This window comes from Dunckerocampus dactyliophorus, chromosome 3 (genome assembly GCF_027744805.1).
Source record: "Dunckerocampus dactyliophorus isolate RoL2022-P2 chromosome 3, RoL_Ddac_1.1, whole genome shotgun sequence".
Lineage (NCBI taxonomy): Eukaryota > Metazoa > Chordata > Actinopteri > Syngnathiformes > Syngnathidae > Dunckerocampus > Dunckerocampus dactyliophorus.
This window is the reverse complement of record NC_072821.1, coordinates 35,535,811-35,560,092: the sequence shown is the minus strand read 5'-3', so window position 1 is coordinate 35,560,092 and position 24,282 is coordinate 35,535,811. Positions and strand designations below refer to the sequence as shown.

At 44.0% G+C, this 24,282-nt stretch overlaps 5 protein-coding genes across 11 annotated transcripts; all 5 read left to right on the top strand.

Annotated features, from left to right (window-relative positions):
- Positions 1 to 446: 446 nt before the first annotated feature.
- On the top strand, positions 447 to 2,726 carry LOC129178298 (zinc finger protein 771-like). 6 transcript variants are annotated; one of them, XM_054770374.1, is made up of 3 exons: positions 447 to 492; positions 1,321 to 1,401; positions 1,706 to 2,726. In XM_054770374.1, the coding sequence occupies exon 3, from the start codon at positions 1,753 to 1,755 to the stop codon at positions 2,665 to 2,667; it is 915 nt and encodes a 304-aa protein (XP_054626349.1). In that variant the 5' UTR covers positions 447 to 492; positions 1,321 to 1,401; positions 1,706 to 1,752; the 3' UTR covers positions 2,668 to 2,726. The 6 variants fall into 6 exon arrangements, with proteins under 6 accessions (XP_054626349.1, XP_054626348.1, XP_054626347.1 ...); XM_054770373.1 differs by having other exon boundaries at positions 486 to 555; XM_054770372.1 differs by having other exon boundaries at positions 487 to 824.
- Positions 2,727 to 4,643: 1,917 nt separating this feature from the next.
- LOC129178242 (gastrula zinc finger protein XlCGF57.1-like) lies at positions 4,644 to 7,168 on the top strand. Its single transcript, XM_054770264.1, has 3 exons — positions 4,644 to 4,927; positions 5,185 to 5,346; positions 5,959 to 7,168. Exons 1-3 carry the CDS (start codon positions 4,732 to 4,734, stop codon positions 6,921 to 6,923), a joined length of 1,323 nt encoding a protein of 440 aa, XP_054626239.1. The 5' UTR covers positions 4,644 to 4,731; the 3' UTR covers positions 6,924 to 7,168.
- Positions 7,169 to 7,870: 702 nt separating this feature from the next.
- LOC129178235 (zinc finger protein 501-like) lies at positions 7,871 to 15,983 on the top strand. Its single transcript, XM_054770256.1, has 3 exons — positions 7,871 to 8,465; positions 8,783 to 8,944; positions 14,719 to 15,983. Exons 1-3 carry the CDS (start codon positions 8,342 to 8,344, stop codon positions 15,870 to 15,872), a joined length of 1,440 nt encoding a protein of 479 aa, XP_054626231.1. The 5' UTR covers positions 7,871 to 8,341; the 3' UTR covers positions 15,873 to 15,983.
- A 490-nt stretch (positions 15,984 to 16,473) lies between these two features.
- Positions 16,474 to 18,556, top strand: LOC129178282 (gastrula zinc finger protein XlCGF17.1-like). 2 transcript variants are annotated; one of them, XM_054770346.1, is made up of 2 exons: positions 16,474 to 17,030; positions 17,281 to 18,556. In XM_054770346.1, exon 2 carries the CDS (start codon positions 17,324 to 17,326, stop codon positions 18,410 to 18,412), a length of 1,089 nt encoding a protein of 362 aa, XP_054626321.1. In that variant the 5' UTR covers positions 16,474 to 17,030; positions 17,281 to 17,323; the 3' UTR covers positions 18,413 to 18,556. The 2 variants fall into 2 exon arrangements, with proteins under 2 accessions (XP_054626321.1, XP_054626323.1); XM_054770348.1 differs by having other exon boundaries at positions 17,278 to 18,556.
- Positions 18,557 to 19,202: 646 nt separating this feature from the next.
- On the top strand, positions 19,203 to 22,620 carry LOC129178270 (zinc finger protein OZF-like). Its single transcript, XM_054770329.1, has 2 exons — positions 19,203 to 19,891; positions 21,583 to 22,620. Exons 1-2 carry the CDS (start codon positions 19,696 to 19,698, stop codon positions 22,548 to 22,550), a joined length of 1,164 nt encoding a protein of 387 aa, XP_054626304.1. The 5' UTR covers positions 19,203 to 19,695; the 3' UTR covers positions 22,551 to 22,620.
- Positions 22,621 to 24,282: the final 1,662 nt, after the last annotated feature.

Sequence of the window (24,282 nt, the reverse complement as noted above, 5' to 3'; positions counted from 1 at the left end):
TGTGCCCTGTGATTGGCTGGCGACGAGTCCAGGGTGTACCCCGCCTGTTGCCCGAAGTCAGCTGGGATAGGCTCCAGCATGCCCGCGACCCTAATGAGGATTAAGGAGAAAATGGATGGATGGATGGATGGATATTTAAGGATGGATGGCGTGAAAGTTAAATCAGCTCCTCTTGGAGAGGAAGGCTCTGATGGCAAGGGACTCCTCAAGATGGCAGCATTTTCACATTACGTTTGCGAGCTGCGTAAAACACTAACGAAGTTTCCGGAAGTTTCCCATCTAATGGCGAGCGACTGTGAAGTCTGTGATATAATATACTTGACAGTGTTTGGGGGTTTTCCGCATGTTGTTTTCTACAAAGCAAACGTCATATCGTCTTATCAGAAAAAACTCCTCAAATAACTTTGAAGCTTCACAGGCTAGTTACCTTCCGGCCTTCATTCAAAGAGACAAGGAAGCTAACAACACGTACTGCGCATGCGTCAGACGGCGGTATAGTACTGTTTTATTTAAGGCTGCAACGAAAGGATTGCAAAAAGTTAGCAAGACGACGAGGTTGTTACCGCTCTCTTTTTCTGCTCTCGCTTCTCACCCCAGTAGTAGACATTGTTACTTACTGCTAAGGAAAAACTTCGTCTCATCGTCACGTTGACGCTTCTCAGGCTAGCTTAGCTTGCTAGCTGCGAACAAAGAGACGCGGAAATTACCAACACATCGCTAAGCAGAGATCAAGATTGCTGAGCACGAGGAGGAACTTTCTCCCTTAAGGGAGAACGAGCGACAACGTCAACTACTGAACGATCAGGTTGTGTTACATAGAGCAGGTTCGTTCACTGTTTCACAGCAGTCCAATGTAAACGAATGACTAACAATGGCGACATACAGGGTTTGTTTAAATTAAAACACGAAAATGAATTCCTCTTTTACAGCTGATGACATCTAACAATGGTGTGTAAAACCCCGCTGCACCCTTTCTGTGTCCTCCTACAAGATATTATTCATATTTGCAGACATAATAATACACTAGGCCCCCAACTTACGAACATCCGACTTGCGAACACTCGGAGATACGAGCGCAAGCTGACTGGTCTATATTTTCATGTATTTTGCCTTTTAGTAGCTTCATATTTATACTGCTACATGCTTGACCAGTCGAGGGCACTGTGACACTGCTAATGGGACCAACAGGTAGAGGACGAAGGTGGGGAGAGCGTGTAAAGGAGAAATGGAAAGCTAAATTGTAGCTGTACGAGGCAACCCGGACAAAGCGTGTGATTAAAGTTTATGAAGAGTTAATAGGCCTGCTTTATTCTACACCAGCCACAGAACACTACCTCTTTTAGAAGAGTCTAACGACACCACTACCACCAACGACGTATGCTCGACCACTCCTCTTCAAAGGTAAATAACATTTATCATTACGTATTATTATATCATTTTTATTATTATTGGTTTTTTTTCATGAATTATCCTCGTTTAATATTACTACTGCATCCAAACTCATATTTACATACATACATATACTGTATATGTATACACGTACATGTAGTACCTATATCATTGGTAATATTACCTTTTGTTGGACTTACGAACAAATCGACTTGCGAATGGTCGTCTGGAACCAATTGTGTTCGTAAGTTTGGGGACCCAGTGTATGTAACTTGATTTTTCCCATTGTGCTTGTCTGTCGTCTTGTGTCGTGCAGACGTTTGTGACGATCTTCTTCCTTAGCAACGGGGGTGCAGCTCCAGGATGGAGCAGGAGGAGCCACAGTCCTTCCACATTAAAGAGGAAGAGGAGGATCACAGCATCAGTCCAGAGGGAGAGTGTCTTGAAGGACTGGAGGAGTTTCCAGTGATTCTTGTCATTGTGAAGAGTGAAGATGATGAAGACAAAGGTCCAAGTGAGGACAAAAGAGAGGTGGAGCTTCCAACTGAAGCTGACAGAGACCACTGTGGAGGAGCACAAGCAGACTTAGCTCCACTATTGGATAGTGACGACTCAACATCACACTCTCCTGACACTAATGATGGAAACACTACAGCTGATATGACATGTCACACTGACAACACACACTGGAAGTGCTCTCAGTGTGGGAAAGCGTTTGTTAACAAGTCCACCTTGGAAAGACACATGAGAATACACACAGGAGAGAAACCCTTCATGTGCTCAGTGTGTGGTAAAGCTTTCACTCAGAAAGGAAGTTTGACAACACATACAAGAACGCACACTGGAGAAAAACCTTATTCCTGCTCGGTCTGTAACAACAGCTTTAATGATAGTTCAGCTTTGGCTCGACATATGACAACACACACTGGAGAGAAACCTTTTAGCTGCGTATTCTGTAGCAAAAGCTTCTCCCTGAAGGCAAATTTCACAGCACACACAAGAACTCACACTGGGGAGAAGCCATTTTCTTGCTCAGTCTGCCAGACAAGTTTTCGGGCTCGTTCAGGGTTGATTCAACACATGCGAACACACACAGGAGAGAAACCTTTTGCCTGCTCAGTTTGCGATCAAAGATTCTCTCAAAAGGCAACGCTGAGAGAACACACAAGATCGCACACTGGAGAGAAACCATTTTCCTGTTCAGTGTGCAACAGGGCTTTTAGTTACCATTCATCGTTTATGAAACACATGAAAAAACACTCGAGTGAAAGTGTTTAATTGTGTGATTAACTGGTGGCCATACACTCAGCTTGACATTTCTTCAAAATAAAAAATATGTACGGATATGTGTTGTATTTCTTATCATGTGTATTTGACACTGCAATACAGAAAGTAGACTGCTCGAAAAGAGGTAAGTAACCTCCATCCACCCATTTTCCTACGCTTTTCCGGGTTGCAGGGGTAGCTGTCTCAGCAGTGAAGCTCAGACTTTGCAGTCTCTGATCAACCGGCAAATCAAGAGCTTTGCCTTCAAGCTCAGCTCTCCACCACGTGAACCGGTACAGAGACTGCATTCCTGCAATTTGCTCGTTGCTCTCACTTCCGAACCAGATCCCGAGATACTTCAAGTCCTCCACCTGGGGCAAGACCCAATCCACCCTTTGCTGGCTGAGAGCCATGGCCTCAGATTTGGAAGTGCTGGAAGTGAAGTCTCACCCCAGAGGCTTCAGACTCAGCTGCGAGCCGCCCAAGTAAACGGTGACGGTCACAGCTTGATGAGGCCACCAGGACCACATCATCCGCAAATACCAGAGATGAGATCGGAAGGCCCCCAAACTGGACACACTCAACGCCTTGGCTGCACCTAGAAATTCTGTCCGTAAAAATTATAACAAAGTGCAGCCTTGGTGGAGGCCTACACTCATCGTGAACAGGCTTGACTTGTATTGTATTTGTACTTTATTTATCCCACAGCAGGGAAATTCACTTGTTACAGCAGCAAGCAAGATACGCAAGTAAAGAATACATAGTGACTACAACATGGTTCAGGTGGTGCAGGTGTTGTAGAGCCTGACAGCGGTCGGTATGAAGGACCTGCGGAACCTCTCCTTCTTACACCGTGGGTGTAACAGTCTGCTGCTGAAGGAGCTGCTAAGGCTTACTGCTGACAATGCAAACCTGTCTCCTGCTCTGGTTATAGAAGGACCAAATGGCACTTAGTAGCGTTCCACAAATCTCGTACTCCCGAAGCAACCCCCACAGGACACTCCAAGCGACCATGTGGACCGGTTGGGGAAACTCACATGCACCCTCCAGTACTCTTGCTAGGGTGTTGATCACATTGCCATTCTCTGTGGCCTCATTCACTACAAAAACATTGAAAGTGTCAGTGAGACATTCAGGGCCTCCCAATGCTCCTCTTCCAGATCTTGGGGGAAGCCTCCTCGCAGACGTGGAGTTCATGACCCACAGGGAACCAATGTGTGCGTGTGCTGTTTTACAACCCTAATTTAGTGTCAGGACGGGTTGACTGCTGTTTTCCAATCACGTGACTTGTAGGCTTGTTCTGTGTATTCTTTACAGAAGCAGATCTGATAAGGCTGACCACTTGAACAAAGAGCATTTTATTGCAAGCATCATAACAGAGTGAAAAGGCTGAGTCGAACCAGTAGCACTTCTGATGAGCTGCTGCCCAACACCCAGTTTTAAAGTCTTGTCAAAGGTCCACACTGTTACTCACTTTTAGATAATGTTGCAATGAAAAGACGATTTCGAGATGAGAACAATGAGATTGTTATTTGTTCTCTTTTTCCTCTATAATTTCCGCGTTACTTTGAAGCTTCTCAAACAAGCTCTGCTTGCTAGCTGCTAACAATGCGGCGCACAAGAAGCCAGCAGACATGTGTGACATGTGTGTCCAGAAGACATCGGTGAAGATCATCTTCCTCCTGAGCAGCAGGAGTGTAGCTCCAAGTTGGAGCAGGAAGCACCACAGCTCCCCACAATAAAAAGGAAGCAGAGGAGCCAAAGTCCTCTCACATTAAAAAGGAATGGCGCTTGTCCATTTTCCTCAGTCAGGCTACCACTGCTTTTAGCTAAAGCTGTTCATTTGTGTTGACATCAACTCTATTTCACCACACATTTTAAAGGTCAAGGGTCTAATGACACCTCCACACCTGAGGGAGGCAGTAATGCACTAGAATGTACTAGCTGTGTGTTACCGGAAGTAGTAAACAAGGAAACGGTAGGCTAGCTTTGCTTGCTAGCTGCTAACAAAGAGACGCGGAAGTCATCGCTAAGCAGAGATCAAGTGTGAGTGTAAAGTGTTGTGATTGTGTGAAAATGTGTAAAGTACAAATGCTGAGAGCGTTGGTGAATCAGCGACTAACTGCGGCTGTTGAAGAAATATTTGTAGTGTTGGAAAGAACCATAGCAGAGTACGAGGAGGAACTTTCTCGAACAAAAGAGGAGAACGAGCGACAACGTCAACTGTTGGACGCTGTTTTCAAGAAGGATCAACTTGAGTCACACGGAGGAGGTTTGTTCACTTCGTACTCTCACACATGTTTAATAACTGTATATTTGATCATTAACATTATTTCATTATAAGTGTTTGTCGGCCCCTCATGAAGATCGTGTTAGCGTTTTTATGTGCGAAATCCTGGACAGGTTGTAATAAGATGTTTTATTAGACACGCTGCTATCTTTACTAGGTTATATTATTCATATTCGGAGCCGCATTAATATGAGATATGACTTTTCTAAAGCATGTGTGTGCCTTCTTGTGTCCTGCAGACGTCAGTGAAGAACGTCTTCCCCCTGAGCAGCGGGAGTGGAGCTCCTGGGTGGAGCACGAGGAAGGAGCACAGCCCCCCCACATTACAGAAGAAGAGGAGGCACCACAGCCCCCCAACGTTAAAGAAGAAGAGGAGGACCCACAGCTCCCCTACATTAATGGTATTAGTATTGGTATTGATTTTAATTTATTTCGAACAGCCATACAGGTTCCATTGGAGTACTTCACATGTTTACAATTCACCATGCCTGAAAAGGATTTACTCACCTCTTGCTTTAATAATAATGCTATCCGCACTAAATGTACTCACTTTGTTGACATATTGAGGGTGTAACAAATTTGGTCCCAGTATTGAGCCTTGAGGTACGCCGCTATACATAATTAAGCTTGTTGATGTGTATTCTCGTCTTTCTTATTGTTCATTAAGTAGCTTTTCACCCAGTTCAAAACCAACCCTCTCATGTTATAGCATTCTGATTTATTTGTTGAAATATTGTGATTAATTGTGTCAAATGCGTTTGCGTTTGACTTTTGACCCGTAAATACTCCGGCTGCATGTTGTTTATGATGGATGACATTGGTAGTTTCTTCTTCTGCCACGCCAGTGAGGAACATCGAGCTGGGATTCTTGTCTATGGTGTCATTCCATTTCTCAACTGACAAGGAATTTACAATCCTTTCTTCCAAGATTTGCTCCAATAGTTACAACATAGTTATTGAAGCTTTCAACTACTTTGTTCATACTGTCCTTTTTGCATTTTTATCTATTAAAGAGGAAGAGGAGGAGCCCCAGCCCCCCCACATTAAAGAGGAAAAGGAGGAACACAGCATCAGTCAGGAGGGAGAGCTGTGTGTCATTGTGAAGCGTGAAGATGATGAAGACAAAGATCAAAGCAGCAGCTCAACTCAACACATGACAACAGAAGCTGATGGAGACCACTGTGGACGATCACAAGCAGACTTAGCTCCACTAACAGATAGCGTCGACACGCCACACTCTCCTGACACTGATTACGAAGACTATAAAGCTGATGTGACATGTCACACTGACGACACACGCTTAAAATGCTCTCAATGCGACAAAACATTTAATTACCGTAGTAGTCTGAAAAGACACCTGAAAAGTCACACCGGAGAGAAACCATTTATGTGCTCAGTTTGTGGGAAAAGATTCACTCGGAATGCAGAATTGACAATACACATAAGAAGACACACCGGAGAGAAACCTTTTTCCTGTTCAGTGTGTGGTATAGGTTTTGTACGAAACCAATATTTGATCGTACACATGAGAAGACACACCGGCGAAAAACGTTTTACCTGTTCAATCTGTGGTGTAGGTTTTGTCCGAAATGCAGATTTGGTTACACACACAAGAAGACACACTGGTGAGAAACCTTTTTCCTGTACAATCTGTGCCATGGGTTTTGTACGGAGTGACCTTTTGAAAACACACATGAGAAGACACACTGGAGAGAAACCTTTTTCCTGTTCAGTGTGTAGTAAAAGTTTTGGAGTAAGTCAATATTTGAATAGACACATGAGAAAACACACAGAAGAAAACCTATATTCCTGTTCAGTCTGCAACAAAAGCTTATCCGAACGAACGACGCTTGTGAGACACATGAGAATACACACTGGTGAGAAAGTGTTGAGTTGCAGTGTGTGTGATGAAAGATTCTCTTATAAGTACCAGCTTGACAACCACATGTGTGCTGGTGAGGACAGCAGCAGTAAATGAAGCTGCAGGACAAAAAAATATCAACACTTAGTTAACTTTGACTTTGTCACCACATGTGACGTGAGACATCCTTGTGTGTGGAAGTAACACAATTTTGTTAATATGCTTCTACCATTTAAATGCAATAAAAGGAGAAAAAAAGTTGTGACAGGGTGTCTGTTGGTTTTATTTTTAATTAAGTTCCAAACTTGAGATGAGATGAGAGGCTTTATTTATCTTGGTTTTGTCCCATTGAGATCAAAGACCTCTTTTGTAACGGTGACCTGGCCAAGAAGGCAGCAGCAAAGTTCCATTTAAAACAAGAAAGAACATCAAATAGCGTGAACATACGGAGCCCCCGAGACACATGGAGAAAAGAAATATGATGGGTAAAAAAAAGAACGAACTTTTGCCAGATAACGCAAAACTGTTTTGCGTTGTCAACATTGACGCCATCCGCCATAATACAGAAGAAATTGAAGATATTTGTAGACGGTCCCCGCGCTCCGGTCTCGCTGCCGGCTTCGCATAGAGATCAATATAAGTCAGACTGCACAGAAGACGGCTCGTTTTGATAAAAACTGGGTTGTAGCTGTTTGTCTGTGTTGCCACGGTTGGAAAGAGGTATGGTTTACTGTGTTACAACCATTCACTTTTGGGTTATTGATCCCGGAAGTTTGAATATATGAATATGTTTCTAACTTTACCACAGTCTCTAGTTCATTCTTTTTTTTTAAATGTAAATGTACAATCATAAGCGTTCAAATATCACTCAGTACAGTTCGAAATTGCAGAATGTGCATAGATCAGCATGTTTTTCTGGTGTGTTTTGTCTGTCAATCTGCCGCTGCTTTTAGTTGACACTGAATGGCTATTGTCTATTGTTGGCCAGTCAATGGTGTAATGACACCTCCACACCTGACAGAGGCAGCAATGCAGTGGAATGTACTAGCTGCGTGTTACCGGAAGTAGTATATTTAAGAGGTTCACAGGCTTGAAATCAGGGTTAATTACTTCATTTCTACGTTTACGCTGTTGTGTCTCGTGTAACAAACTACATAGTGTGAATTCTTCATGACAGGATAAACTCTTCTCGGTTAATTTTGAAGCTCCTTGGCCTGGCTTAGCTTGCTAGCTACTAACAAAGACGCGAAAGTTACCAATGCACACTACGCATGCGCCAGTCGTCATTTTGCGCTACTGTTTTAGTTAAGGTTGCAACGAAAATATTGCAAGACGACAAGGTTGGTTCGTTCTCTTTTATCGCCGCAGTGGTAGCCATTGTTAATTACTACTGCTCAGAAAAAAATCGTCCCATCGTCACTGTGAAGCTTCTCAGGCTAGCTTAGCTTGTTAGCTGCTAACAAAGAGACCCGCAAGTAATCCAACACATCGCTAAGCAGAGATCAACTGTGAGAGTAAAGTGTGATTGTGTGAAAATGTGCGAAAGAACGATAGCAGAGTACGATGAGGTACTTTCTCCAACAAAAGAGGAGAACCACCGAGAACGTCAACTCCTGGACGCTGTTTTCAAGAAGCATCAAGTTGTGTTACACAGAGCAGGTTTGTTTCATTATTACTCTGTCATTTTTACTAAATTTGTATTTGATCATTAACACTAACGCTTAAAAGGCAGTCTACCTGTAAGTCAATTATATGTCGGCTCATGTATTGCGTTGTTTAAAAACGTTTTACATTGTATCCATCCATCCTTGGCCGCTTATCCTCACTAGGGTTGCGGGGATATGCTGGAGCCTATCCCAGCTGTCTTTGGGCGACAGGTGGGGTACACCCTGGGCTGGTCGATATTCCTTAATAGTAATAATCAAAATAGTATGCAATTTCTCTGAAACATATGTTTGTCTTCTTGTGTCCTGCAGGTGTCAGTGAAGAGGATCTTCCCCCTGAGCAAGAGGAGCCACAGCCCCCCCACATTAAAGAGGAGGAGGAGGAGTCAGAGCCCACCCAAATTTATGAGGAGGAGCCAGGACCCCCCCACATTAAAGAGGAAGAAGAGGAGCCACAGTTGCCCGACATTAATGGTAATGATTTTTAATTGATTTCACACCTTCACATTTAGTTTGCCTCCTTCCTGAGCTACCACCTTATCGTGGTGGAGGAGTTTGCGTGTCCCGATGATCCTAGGAGCTAAGTTGTCAGGGGTTTCTATGCCCCTGGTAGGGTCACCCACGACAAACAGGTCCTAGGTGAGGGACCAGACAAAGAGTAGCTCAATAGACCTCTATGATGACAAAAAACATTGGACCACGTTTTCTCTTGCCCGGACGCGGGTCACCGGGGCCCCCCTCTGGAGCCAGGCCTGGAGGAGGGGCACGATGGCGAGCGTCTGGTGGCCGGGCCTACGCCCATGGGGCTCGGCCGGGCACAGCCCGAAGAGACAACATGGGTCCCCCCTCCAATGAGCTCACCACTCATGGGAGGGGCCAAAGGGGTCGGGTGCAGAGTGAGCTGGGTGACAGCCGAAGGCGGGGACCTTGGCGGTCCAATCCTCAGCTACAGAAACTAGCTCTAGGGACATGGAATGTCACCTCTCTGGTAGGGAAAGAGCCTGAGCTGGTGCATGAGGTTGAGAAGTTCCGGCTAGATATAGTCGGACTCACCTCAACGCACAGCAAGGGCTCTGGAACCAGTCCTCTTGAGAGGGGTTGGACCTTGTTCCACTCTGGCGTTGCCAGCAGTGAGAGGCGACGGGCAGGGGTGGCAATTCTTGTTGCGCCCCGGCTTGTGGCCGGCATGTTGGAGTTTAACCCGGTGAACGAGAGGGTAGTTTCCCTCTGCCTTCGAGTGGGGGGACAGGTCCTGACTGTTGTTTGTGCTTATGCGGCAAACAGCAGTTCAGAATACCCACCTTTTTTGGAGTCTCTAGAGGAAGTACTGGAGAGTGCTCCCTCAGGCGATTCTCTTGTTCTGCTGGGGGACTTCAATGCTCACGTTGGCAGCGACAGTGAGACCTGGAGAGGCGTGATTGGGAGGAACGGCCCCCCTGATCTGAACCCGAGCGGTGCTTTGTTATTGGACTTCTGTGCTCGTCACAGATTGTCGATAACAAACACAATGTTCAAGCATAAGGGTGTCCACATGTGCACTTGGCACCAGGACACCCTAGGCCGCACTTCCATGATTGACTTTGTGGTTGTATCATCGGACTTGCGGCCATATGTTTTGGACACTCGAGTGAAGAGAGGGGCGGAGCTGTCAACTGATCACCACCTAGTGGTAAGTTGGCTCCGATGGTGGGGGAGGATGCCGGTCAGACCTGGCAGGCCCAAACGTATTGTGAGGGTCTGCTGGGAACGACTGGCAGAGTCCCCTGTCAGAAGGAGTTTCAACTCCCACCTCCGGGAGAGCTTCGACCATGTTCCGAGGGAGGTGGCGGACATTGAGTCTGAATGGGCCATGTTCCGTGCCTCTATTGTCGATGCAGCTGATCGGAGCTGTGGCCGTAAGGTGGTTGGTGCCTGTCGTGGCGGTAATCCCAGAACCCGTTGGTGGACACCAGTGGTGAGGGATGCCGTCAAGATGAAGAAGGAGTCCTATCGGGCCTTTTTGGCTCTTGGGACTCCGGAAGCAGCTGACAGGTATCGGCAGGCCAAGCGGTCTGCGGCTCTGGCAGTCGCTGAGGCAAAAACTCGGACATGGGAGGAGTTCGGAGAAGCCATGGAGAACGACTTCCGGACGGCTTCGAAGAGATTCTGGACCACCATTCGGCATCTCAGGAGGGGGAAGCAGTGCACAGTCAACACCGTGTATGGTGGGGATGGTGTGCTGCTGACCTCAACTCGGGATGTTGTGGATCGGTGGAAAGAATACTTCGAAGACCTCCTCAATCCCACCGACACGTCTTCCAATGAGGAAGCAGAGCCTGGGCACTCCATGGTGGGCTCTCCTATCTCTGGGGCTGAGGTTGCTGAGGTTGTCAAAAAGCTCCTCGGTGGCAGGGCCTCGGGGGTGGATGAGATCCGCCCGGAGTTCCTTAAGGCCATGGATGCTGTAGGCATGTCTTGGTTGACACGACTCTGCAGCATCGCGTGGACATCGGGGGCAGTGCCTCTGGATTGGCAGACCGGGGTGGTGGTTCCCCTTTTTAAGAAGGGGGACCGGAGGGTGTGTTCCAACTATCGTGGAATCACACTCCTCAGCCTCCCTGCTAAGGTCTATTCAGGGGTTCTGCAGAGGAGGATCCGCCGGATAGTTGAACCTCGGATTCAGGAGGAGGAGTGTGGTTTTTGTCCTGGTCGTGGAACTGTGGACCAGCTCTACACTCTCAGCAGGGTCCTTGAGGGTGCATGGGAGTTTGCCCAGCCAGTCTACATGTGTTTTGTGGACTTGGAGAAGGCATTCGACCGTGTTCCTCGAGGAATTTTGTGGGGAGTACTCCGGGAGTATAGGGTATCGGACCAGCTAATTCAAGCTGTTCGTTCCCTGTATGACCGGTGTCAGAGTTTGGTTTGCATTGCCGGCAGTAAGTCAGACCCGTTTCCAGTGAAGGTTGGACTCCGCCAGGGCTGCCCTTTGTCACCAATTCTGTTCATTTTTTTATGGACAGAATTTCTAGGCGCAGCCAGGGCGTTGAGGGGTTCCGGTTTGGTAGCTGCAGGATTGAGTCTCTGCTTTTTGCAGATGATGTGGTCCTGCTGGCTTCATCAAGCCGTGAACTTCAACTTTCACTGGATCGGTTCGCAGCCGAGCGCGAAGCGGCCGGGATGAGAATCAGCACCTCCAAGTCCGAGTCCATGGTTCTCGCCCGGAAAAGGGTGGAATGCCATCTCCAGGTCGGGGATGAGATCCTGCCCCAAGTGGAGGAGTTTAGGTACCTTGGGGTCTTATTCACGAGTGAGGGAAGGATGGAACGCGAGATTGATAAGCGAATTGGTGCATCGGTCTGTTGTGGTGAAGAGAGAGCTAAGCCAAAAGGCAAAGCTCTCAATTTACTGGTCGAGCTACCCTCACCTATGGTCATGAGCTTTGGGTAATGACCGAAAGGACAAGATCGCGGGTACAAGCGGCCGAAATGAGTTTTCTCCGTAGTGTGGCTGGGCTCTCCCTTAGAGATAAGGTGAGAAGCACTGTCATCCGGGAGAGACTCGGAGTAGAACCGCTGCTCCTCCGCATTGAGAGGAGCCAGATGAGGTGGCTTGGGCATCTGGTCAGGATGCCTCCCGGACGCCTCCCTGGGGAGGTGTTCAGGGCAAGTCCGACCGGTAAAAGGCCTCGGGGAAGACCCAGGACACGTTGGAGAGACTATGTTTCCCAACTGGCCTGGGAACGCCTCGGGATCCGCCGGGAGGAGCTGGACGAAGTGGCTCGGGAGAGGAAAATCTGGGCCTCCCTGCTTAGGCTGTTGCCCCCGCGACCCGATCTCTGATAAGCGGTAGAAGATGGATGGATGGATGGATGGACATTTAGTTTGCCATGAGAGCAATATAAACGTTTATATAAATGTTTTGAAACAGATCAATAATGAAGTATAGCTGGCAGAAACATTGTGTGACAATAAGCGACTACAGAATAGATAATACTTTAAGTAATTAGGACAAATGAAGACTAAGTAGTAAGTGCAGGAGGAATTTGATATAGCATTGTATGTGCACTGTGTCAGAAATGTCAAGAATTTATATTTTGAGGAGGTTCTAAGTTGAGCTTCAAAGTGAAAAACAAAGAAATCGGAGGGCATCCACTGTCTGGAACTGAGGTCCATTTTTGTAAACTTCCCTTGCCATCCATCAGCAAATGTTCTCCACTGGATGTAGATCAGAGGAACACGCAGGATGGTCCAAAAGAATGAGCTCATTCCTCTGGAAGAAGTCCTTTTGTGAAGTGCAGCGTTGTCATGTTGAAAAAGCCAGTCATTACCACACAGACGAGGGCCTTCAGTCATGAGGGATGCCCCCTGCAACAGCTCCACATAGCCAGTTGCCTGATGCCACCCCTGCACAACCTGAAACTCCATTGTTCCATTGAAGGATCATGATGGCGCCCCCTCCACTGTGTCGTGTGGAAAACATCTCAGGTGGGATCTCCATGTCATGCCAGTAACGTTGGAAGCCATCAGGACCGTCAAGGGAGAATAAAACTTTCTTCCACCTTTCAGTGTCCCATGTTTGGTGCGCTCCTTCCAAATGCCCATTTTGTGGCTTTGAAGCAGACGAGGCCTTTGAAGACATTTTTTCTTCTTGACAGACTTCTCTGGCAGATGGCGTCTGATGGTTGTTGGACTGCACTCAGCACCAGTACCAGCACCAGTAACAACCTTCATTTGGGTTGAGGATGGTCCCGTGTCTTGATGGACAGCCGATCCTCCGGCTCAGGGCCGCTGACATCTTTTTGAGTCTACCGCTTGACGTTTTTGTTCCATAACCCTCAGGATGTTTGAAGAAGTTTCAAATGACTGTCTTACTGCGTCCAACCTCGCGCGCTGCGAGAGGACTCGCTTATGCATGTCAACAATCCCACCGCGTTCAAAGAGAGAAAGTTTTTTTGCCTTTGCCATCAAGCGATCATGACAGTGTGAATACCTGACACTAAATCACATTCAATCCACATTTTTGCCAAGATTTGGGCTTTTAAAAACTGTTGTCTTTAAACTTTTGCTCAGTTGATAAACAGCCTATTTCACTCTAATGCTTGTTTGCAATACATTGCTTACTTAAACATTTTTTTGTCTCATTCCCATTTCTTCCTTTTGCATTTTGAAGCGCTACTTAGAACCTCCTTAAGATGCAACAGTGCAAAATGTGAAGTCTTGCACTCTTTCAACTGGTCTTAACATGTCTATTAGGAGTGTCTATAGGTTGAACAGTTTTGGTGCCAGTATTGAGACCTGGGGTACTCCGCAAGATATATTTTAGTTTGCAGATTGTTCTAGCTTCACATATTGTTTCCTATTCATGAAGTAGCTTTTTACGCAGTTAAAGACCAGCCCTCTGATGCCATAGTGTTCTAATTTGTTAATTAAGATATTACGATGACTTATGTCACGTGCTTTTATTAGATCCATTGGTAATTTCGATTCGTGCCATCAAAGTTGGAATGTTAGCTCTGCATCCATATCTGCTGTCCGTAAGTCGTTCACTTTTATTTATACATTTGTCTAACATGCTATTGAAATATGTTTGAATGATTTTGGAAAATCTAAAGAACTAAAGAAACTGGTCTTTAGTTTGCAAATTGGTATTTGTATCCAGTCTAGTAACTACTTTTCCTGTTTTCATTTTGTTTGGAAATGTACCTGTTTGAAATGATAAAGTTATAGGAATGCGCCTGTTTTTGTGGAAAAGCATTTGATTGACCATTGTGTTCAATGCCGATCACAAAAACGGATCACCTGTGGTACTACTGCAGCCTGCAGAGACCGCTGTGTGCAATATATCTTGCTAGCGTCCACCTTTGCTTCACACTGTGCAGCCATGCGGCAGCAAACCCAACATGTCTGCTGTATGAAAATATCTTGCGGGTGTACAACATTAAAAAAATTTAATTTATACGCCATTTGGAGAACAAAATTATACATGTCTCATATATGTGAATGGTTCTGAGATCTCTGTAATAACATTTTTTTGTTTCCATTAACTTCCATGACAACCAGTTGATTTACATTATTTCACAATATCAGTTATTTCCTCTTCTGTCACGCCAGTGAGGAAGATTGACCTGGGATTGTTGTCTATGGTATCGTTCTATTCCTCAACTGACAAGGATCCCTTCTTTCATATTTGGTCCAATATATACAATGTCGTTATTGAAGCTTTCAGCTACTTAGTTTATATTGTCCTTTTTGCATTTTTATCTATTGAAGAGGAAGAGATGGAGCCCCAGACCTCCCACATTAAAGAGGAAAAGGAAGAGCCCCGGTCCCCCTGCATTAAAGAGGAAGAGGAGGAGTACAGCATCAGTCAGGAAGAAGGGCATCTTGAAGGACTGGATGAGTTCCCAGTGGTGCGTGTCATTGTGAAGAGTGAAGATGATGAAGACAAAGATGAAAGTGAGGAGAAGAGAGAGGTGGAGCCTCCAAGCAGCAGCTCAACTCAACACATGACAACAGAAGCTGATAGAGACCACTGTGGAGGATCACAAGCAGACAACCTCATCGCTCCGCTGTCAGATGATGACGACGTAACGTCACACTCTTCTGACACTGATGATGAAGACGCTAAAGCTGATATGACATGTCACACTGACAACACACACTTTAAATGCTCTCAGTGTGACAAAACGTTTAATCACCGTTGCAGTCTGAAAAGACACATGACAAGTCACACAGGAGAGAAACCATTTGCGTGCTCAGTTTGCAGTAAAAGATTCTCTCGGAATGCAGATTTGACAATACACACAAGAACACACACCGGAGAGCAACCTTTTTCTTGTTCGGTGTGTGGTTTGGGTTTTGTGCGAAGTCAGCATTTGAAAATACACATGATAGTGCACACTGGAGAGAAACCATTCACCTGTTCAATCTGTGGTGCAGGATTTGTACGAAATGGAGATTTGAAAACGCACACAAGAAGACACACTGGAGAGAAACCTTTTTCCTGTACAATCTGTGGCGTAGGTTTTGTACGAAGTGACATTTTGAAAACACACATGAGAAGACACACTGGTGAGAAACCTTTTTCCTGTACAATCTGTGGTATGGGTTTTGTACGGAGTCACACTTTGAAAATACACGTGAGAAGACACGCTGGAGAAAAACCTTTTTCCTGTTCAGTGTGTGGTAAAAGTTTTGTGGAAAGTCACTATTTGAATAGACACATGAGAAAACACACAGAAGAAAACCTATATTCCTGTTCAGTCTGCAACAAAAGCTATTCTGAGCGATCGGCACTTGTGAGACACATGAGAATACACACCGGTGAGAAAGTGTTGAGTTGCAGTGTGTGTGAGGAAAGATTCTCTTATAAGTACCAGCTTAACAATCACAAGTGTGCTGGTGAGAACAACAGCAGTAAATGAAGCTCCATGAGTTGAAATAAACAGTCAATACTTTAATAACTTTCCAACATAACCACATTTAATGTGTGACTTTGTTGTGTGTGTTAATATGCTTCTAACATTTAAATGCAATAAAAGTAGAAAAAAATCTGTGTCAGAGTGTCTGTCAGTTTTGTTTCAATTAAACTGCAAACTTGAGCCAAGAAGAGAGGCTGTAAAAAGGCTGTAAAGAGTCATTGCCCTGGCCAGGAAGGCAGTAGCAGAGTTCCATTTCAATCAAGAAAGAACAACAAATACAGATAATACACATAATGTATATTCATAACAAGCAAGGATTTCACCACAACTGTCAACTCATTTACATAACAATGGCTTGAAGTCTAAATTGAGGTTCTAACATATTCCAAACATTAGGGGCTGAAAACCTAAATGTGTTTTTACCCAGTTCGGTTTGTACAAATAAATTGCAGGATATGCATAGATGAGACATTATTGCTTCTATGTTAACATTTGACATGTTTTTCCTCTCAGCTCCGTTTACATTGAATGGCAATTGTCTATTGTTCATTTGTGTTGACATCGACGCTATTTCACCACGCACAATATCGGTCAAATGTGTAATGACACCCCCACACCTGATGGAAGCAGTAATGCGCTCCAAGGTACTAGCTGTGTGTTACCGGAAGTAGTAAATAAGAAAGGTTCACAGGCGGTGTAGTCCTAAAGGCCGCGTTATTCCTTCATTTCTGCGTTTCTAATTGTGTCTTTCGCGTAACAAACTACACATTGTTAGTTCTTCAGGATGTCAGGGTAAACTCGTCTCAGTGAACTTGTGAAGCTTCTCAGGCTAGCTAAGCTTTCTAGCTACGAACAAAGAGACGCGGAAGTTACCACACATAATGCGCATGCGTCAGTCATTTTTTTTGTACTACGGTACCGTTTTAGTTAGGTTGCAACGAAACGATTGCAAAAAGTTAGCAAGACGACGGATTTGTTACCGCGTTTGTTTCTTTTCTCACCCCAGTAATAGACATTGTTAATTACTGCTAAGAAAAAAATGGTCTTATTGTCACGTTGAAGCTTCTCGGGCTAGTTTAGCTTGCTAGCTGCTAATAAGGAGACAACATCAACTACTGGACGTTGTTTTCAAGAAGCATCTGTGTGTGGTGAACAGAGCAGGTTTGCTTCATTATTACTCATTTTAACTAACTTTACATGTGATCATTGACACTATTCCTTAAAAGGTTCGCTACCTGTCGTCTTCTCATGAGAATATTGCTTTAGTAATATTGCTTTAGTAAAAAAAAATGTATGCTTTATTGTACACGCTGTTATATTCACTACAATATATTATGCATATTATACATAATCATAATAATATGAGAGTGGACTTCTCTGAAACATGTGTTTATTTTCTTGTGTCCAGCAGACGTCAGTTAAGAAGAGCTGAACAGCTGGACTGGACTTCCAGGATGGAGCAGGAGGAGCCAGAGCCCCCTCACATTAAAGTCGAAGAGGAGGAGCCACAGCCCCCCCACATTAAAGAAGAAAAGGAGGAGCCAAAGCCCCCCTACATTAAAGAGGAAGAGGAGGAGCACAGCATCAGTAAGGAGGAGGAGCATTTTGAAGAACTGGAGGAATTTCCAGTGCTTGGTGTCCCTGTGAAGAGTGAAGATGATGAAGTCAAAGGTGAAAGTGAGGAGAAGAGAGAGGTGGAGCCTCCAAGCAGCAGCTCAACTCAACACATGACAACAGAAGCTGATGGAGACCACTGTGGAGGCTCACAAGCAGACAACCTCTTAGCTCCACTATCAGATAGTGATGATGGTGATGATGATGAAAACTCGAAGGCTGATATGACATGTCACACTGACAACACACACTTTAAATGCTCTCAGTGTGACAAAACCTTTAATCACCGTTGCAGTCTGAAAAGACACATGAGAAATCACACAGGAGAAAAACCATTCAAGTGTTCATTTTGTGGTAAAAGATTATCTCGGAAGGCAGATTTGACAATGCACACAAGAACACACACTGGAGAGCAACCTTTTTCTTGTTCAGTGTGTGGTCTAACTTTTTTTCGAAGTCAACATTTGAAAATACACATGACAATACACACTGGAGAAAAACCTTTCACGTGTTCAATCTGTGGTATAGGTTTTGTACGAAATGGAGATTTGACAACACACACAAGAAGACACACTGGAGAGAAACCTTTTTGCTGTTCAATCTGTGGCGTAGGTTTTGTACGGAGTGAAAATTTGAAAACACACATGAGAAGACACACTGGAGAGAAACCTTTTTCCTGTTCAGTGTGTGGTAAAAGCTTTGTGGAAAATCAATATTTGAGAAAACACATGAGAACACACACCGGAGAAAAACCATATTCCTGTTCGAGGTGCAACAAAAGCTTTTCTGACCGAACAACATTTGTAAGACACACAAGAACACACACTGGTGAGAAAGTGTTTAGTTGCAGTGTGTGTGGTGAAAGATTCTCTTATAAATACCAGCTTAACAACCACAAGTGTGCTGGTGAGAACAGCAGCAGTAAATGAAGCTGAAGGATTTGAAATACGGATAACTTTGACTTTCTAACAACAACACCACATATAACGTGTGACATCATTGTTGTGAGTGTCACACAATCGTGTTAATATGCTTCTACCATGTAAATGCAATAAAAGTAGAAAAAAAGCTGAGACTGGGTACCACTCAGATTTATTTAATTAAACTGCAAAGACAGACTGAATAGCTAGTTCTTTAAAAACAAAAGATCATTTTCTGTCCCGGGCCGCACGGTGGTCTAGTGGTTAGCATGTTGTCCACACAGTCACAGTCTGGAGATTCTTGGGCATTTCTGTATGGAGTTTGCATGTTCTGTGTGTGCTTGGGTTTCCTCCCACATTCCAAAAACATGCATGTTAGGTTAATTGGTGACTAAATTGTCCATAGGTGTGAGTGTGAATGGTTGTTTTGTCTATATGTGACCTGCGATTGGCTGGCGACCATTCCAACCCCGCCTGTCGCCCGAAGTCAGCTGGGATTGGCTCCAGCATGCCCCCGCGACCCTAATGAGGAGAAGCGCCATAGAAAATGGATGGATGGATTTTCTGTCCCGTTGTCTTAAGAAAATGCAGGATGTCCAAAAATCAGACATTATGACTTCTATGTTAAAGTTGAACATCCTTTTACTCTGTCTGATTTAGTTGACACTAAATTGCTATTGTCTCTTTTATTCTCTTATTCGCCACACAAGTTGTATGTCAAGGGTGTAATGACATCTCTACAGCTGAGGGAGGCAGGAGTGCACTAGACTGTACTAGCTGTGTATTAACGGAAGTAATAAACAAGGCAAAGGAAAAAGGTTAGTAGGCGGTCTTATGTATTAAGTCCGCTCTAATTCGTACATTTTTACATTTGTACTTGTTTCTGTCGCACAAAAACTACACATTAATTATTCATACCAGCATAAAGTTTTCTCAGCGAACTTTGACGCTTCTCAGGCTAGTTTAGCTTGCTCGCTGCTAACAAAAGAGATGCAGAAGGTAGCATCGCAAACTGCGCATGCGTCCGTCGCCATTTTGGACTATTACGTCGCCGAAGGGATTGGAAAAAGTTAGGAAAAACGACGAGATTGTTACCGCGTTTGTTCTTTTTCCCTCTTCACATTCCGTGTACGCGGTGAGACATTGTCAATTCCTGTTGGGACAAAAACCTGTCTCATCGCCACTTTGAAGCTTCTCAGGCTAGCTTAGCTTGCTAGCTGCTAACAAAAGAGACGCGGAAGTGATCGACATCGCTCAGTAGGGGGTCAAGTGTGAGTGTAAAGTGTGTAAAAATGTGTAAAGTACAAATGCTGAGAGCATTGGTGAATCAGCGACTAACTGCGGCTGTTGAAGAAATATTTGTAGTGGTAGAAAGAACGATAGCAGAGTACGAGGAGGAACTTTCTCGAACAAAAGAGGAGAACGAGCGTCAACGTCAAATGTTGGACACTGTTTTCAAGAAGCATCAACTTGAGTCACACGGAGGAGGTTTGTTCACTTGACTCGTACACGCAATCATGCGTATATGTGTAATTTTGTTTATATAGGTATTGTACAATCTGGAACTTCTCAGGTCAAACGCAGTGATTTTCGGGACTTTATTACACATCCAGTTTCTTTAATTTCAATACATTTTTAGGGCGTGTCTCAATTTGCCCACTTTCGTACTTACCTACGTCTTCTGAGCGCGTTCAGACGACACACTCAGGAACTCAGTACACTTGTTGAAGTATACCTACTGATGGATGTGTTCCATTTAAGACACAGCCACATTAGAATTACTACTGATACTACAAGTCCATGAATGTCCTACAAGTCCAATAGCTGATGCGTTGTCTCTCCTCTGCTGGCAGTAAACGTACAGTATGTCCGTCGTTTGATTCAAGCTGGCATGTTGTCGATTTGAAACAATTGTCACCATGTTCATTCGTTCCGTTGACGGTGTCGTTACTTCGCTATGAGCAATAGCGCTGAGTACGGCGGCCTACGGGCTCCAATGTAAAAGTGGAATGGTTTCCCACAGGACTGCAATGTATTTGTGGCATTGGGTTGCGCTAGACGCACGGTGGTCTAGTGGTTAGCATGTTGGCCACACAGTCACCGTCTGGAGATCGGAAAGACCTGGGTTCAATTCTCCCATGGATTTGAGTTTGCATGTTCTCCCTGTGCGTGCGTGGGTTTTCTCCGGGTACTCCGGTTTCCTCCCACATTCCAAAAACATGCATGTTAGGTTAATTGGTGACTCTAAATTGTCCATAGGTATGAATGTGAGTGTGAATGGTTGTTTGTCTATATGTGCCCTGCCATTGGTTGGCAACCAGTCCAGGGTGTACCCCGCCTGTCGCCCGAAGTCAGCTGGGATAGGCTCCAGCATACCCCGTCGACCCTAATGAGGAGAAGTTGCATAGAAAATGGATGGATGGGGTTGCGCTAGATGACGACGTGTTTGCGTATGGATTGGTTTGTGTCATAAGAAATGTGTTATCTAATGGTTTCAAAGCTTATATAACAACAGAACCAACGATTGTTGGTGTTATTTTATGCAGTTGTGTGCGCCTCTAATGTCTCGCGATATTGTTTCGTCGAGGGGAGTTGGTGCTGGAGGACCCAGCACGCCTTGCGGGCACTTTGTGAATAACAGTTAAACTTACGTGTTTGTCATGTTTGTACCAACGTAGAATAGTAGTTCAATTGCTGTGTGTTAACTTACCCGGTGTTCCACGTTGTGCTGGTTATTTTGGGATCCGTACTGTGAGTAACTGTCGTTCTGATGACCGTCTGTCAGTTTGTGCCGTGTTGTCAAGCTAGTTCTTGACTATCATTTGCAAATTGAAGAGCACACATTCCTTAAGCAAGCTGAAGTGCCTCTGACAATGCAGAGTAACAATACCATCTACCGTACGGAGTTGCAACTACAAGCCACTCAGACTCACAATGTATTTACGAGGTAGGGCCAAATCTATAAAAAGAAAGAAAACATAGTGCCACATCTTTCTGTGGCGATCCTAAAGCTGCCACAAATAAATGATGTATGTAATACTGGTGTTAGCAACACAGTTAGCATCTCCACCTTCACATGGACTTTACGATTAACTAGTTGGTATTTGTTAGTGCAAGGCCCAAGTACTTACACCTGACCTACTGTCACCCAAAAATAATTTTGTTCTTGTGCCCTGCAGTCAGTGAACATCATCTTACCCCTGAGCAGCAGCAGTTGAGCTCCAGAGTGGCACAGGAGGAGCCACAGCCCCCCCATGTCAAAGAGGAAGTGGAGGAGCCACAGCCCCCCTATATTAAAGAGGAAAAGGAGGATCACAACATCAGCCAGGAGGAGCTTGAAGGACTGGAGGAGTTCTCGGTCATTGATGTCATTGTGAAGAGTGAGGACGACGAAGACAAAGGTCAAAGTGAGGAGAAGAGCGAGGTGGAGGCTCCAAGCAGCAGCTCAGCTCAGCAGCTGGTCAGCTATGGAGGGTCACAAGCAGACAGCCTCTTAGGTCCCGATAGTGACACCGATGATGAAGTCTCTAAAGCTGACTTGACATGTCACACTGACAACACACACCCCTTCGTGTGTGTAGTTTGTGGTAAAGGATTTTCTCGAAATGCACATTTGATCACACACACGAGGACTCACACAGGAGAAAAACCTTTCACTTGCTCAGTTTGCGGTCAGAGGTTCTCTCAAAAGGGCAGCTTGAAGAAACACACAAGAACACACACTGGAGAGAAACCGTTTTCCTGCACAGTCTGCAACACAAGTTTTAGTGACCGCTCAGCGTTGGTAAGGCACATGAGAAGGCACACTGGAGAGAAACCATTTTCCTGCTCGATTTGCAACACACATTTTAGTCACCGTTCAGCTTTGGTGACCCACATGAGAGCGCACACGGGCGAGAAGCCATTTTCTTGCCCGGTCTGCCAAACAAGTTTTCGAGCTCGTTCGGGGTTGGTCCAACACATGAGAACGCACACGGGAGAGAAACCTTTTGCCTGCTCAGTTTGCGACCAAAGATTCTCTCAAAAGGCAACTTTGAGAGAACACGCGAGATTGCACACTGGAGAGAAACCGTTTTCCTGTTCAGTGTGCGACATGAGCTTTAGTTATCATTCATCATTTGTGCAACACATGAAAACACACGATTGACAATGTTTGGATGTGTGATTACCTGGTCAACAGTTCATCAAAAATAAAAAAACATTTTTGGCTGCATGTATTTTTTGGATATGTATTGTATTTCTTCTGCGTAGAAGTGCGTATTCTAGTGAGAATACGCACTTCTTTGTGTTTTTCCAGAAAAGCAGCAGTGGCCGCAATTTAAAAATATCAGACTTTTAACGGGTAGCTTGACAACACACCCTTAACCTTTTCACTAACTCTTTGTACAGTCACTGAAACTAAGCAATCTTCCAGAAGAGACACAAAATGAGCTCAGTCAGGGATGTGAAAAGTGCGGCCCGGGAGCCTTTTGTGGCTTGTGGCTGTTTTTTTTACTGTCCCATGGCACATTCTGAAAACACACAGACAAAACAGCAGAAATGGAAAAATCAGCAGTCAGCATTTTACAAGAAGAAAGTCAAAATATTGAGAGAAAAAAATGTAATTTAACAAGAAAAAGTTTTATGACAATAACGTAATATTATGAGGAAAAATGTCATTTTAGTAGCATACAGTTGAAATTTTAAAGAAAGACATTTTTTTAAAGTTGTAATATGAGACTTTTGGAAAATTGGGTTATAACATAAACATAAAGTGAAATTCAGTGAATAACCTCATTATTATGAGGAAAAAATGTACAAGTGGAAAGTTGAAATATTTCGAACATTTTTATTTAAATAGTTTTTAAGTATTTTTAAGACAGAAAAAAATCCTGTAATTTTATGAGAATAAAATCAAAATGTTAAGACGTCATATTTCATATGTTAAAGTCATATTTTGATAATAAAAGATTGTCCTTTTACGTGAATAAATTCACAATATGAAGAAAAAGTCATTTTAGTAGCATAAAATATTAGGAAAAAAAGATGTGGAACATGAGAAACAAACAAAAAATAAAGTAACTTTCGATGATTTATTTGGGGAAAAAGTTCTAATATGGTAATAAAGTCATAACATTACAAGAACAAAATTAAAAGTAGATGGGGGAAAAAAACAGCAAAAATTGAAAAAACAGCTGTAACTTTTTGAGAATAAAGTCCAATTATTAAGTGAAAAAAGTCTTATTTTTTTTACTAACATAAACTCGTAATATAAGGAAAAAGTAAGGTAATTTTAGTAGTATAATGTTGAAATATTAAAGAAAGAATATGTTATTTCTTTAAAGTCGTAATATGAGAAATAAACAAAACAAAATAAAGTAATTTTTGGCAAATTAGGTTGGGGAAAAGGTGAATATGGGAATAAAGTCATAGTCTTACAAAAAGAAAATGTAGGAAGATTATTTCAAAGGGCACACAGCGTTGTTGATATCAATAATAGGCTTTTTCGCCAATATGACAAAGCCGTCTATATTTCTTGAAATATAGACTACGTCACTTTCTACTTTAGCAAAGTTTTACGACAGCGCTTCTGATGTCACGTGCTGGGGTAGTTATTTTTTAAATGTATGAACATAAATGGTCAATAACCATACTTCATACATGTAAAATGTTGGGAGGTTATTTTATGTGACTCTTGTTAAAATACTTCGTTAGCATGGGGATGTTTCTATCGACCTATGACATCCACCAAGACTGAGCTACGTAAAAACTCACGCAATACACGTAGCGCAGACGTCATATCCGTTTACGTGTAGCATACGTACATAAATAGAATAAAACGAAAAAATTCAGTGATATTTCAATGTAAACAACCGTAAGAAGAGTGTGACGATGGATTA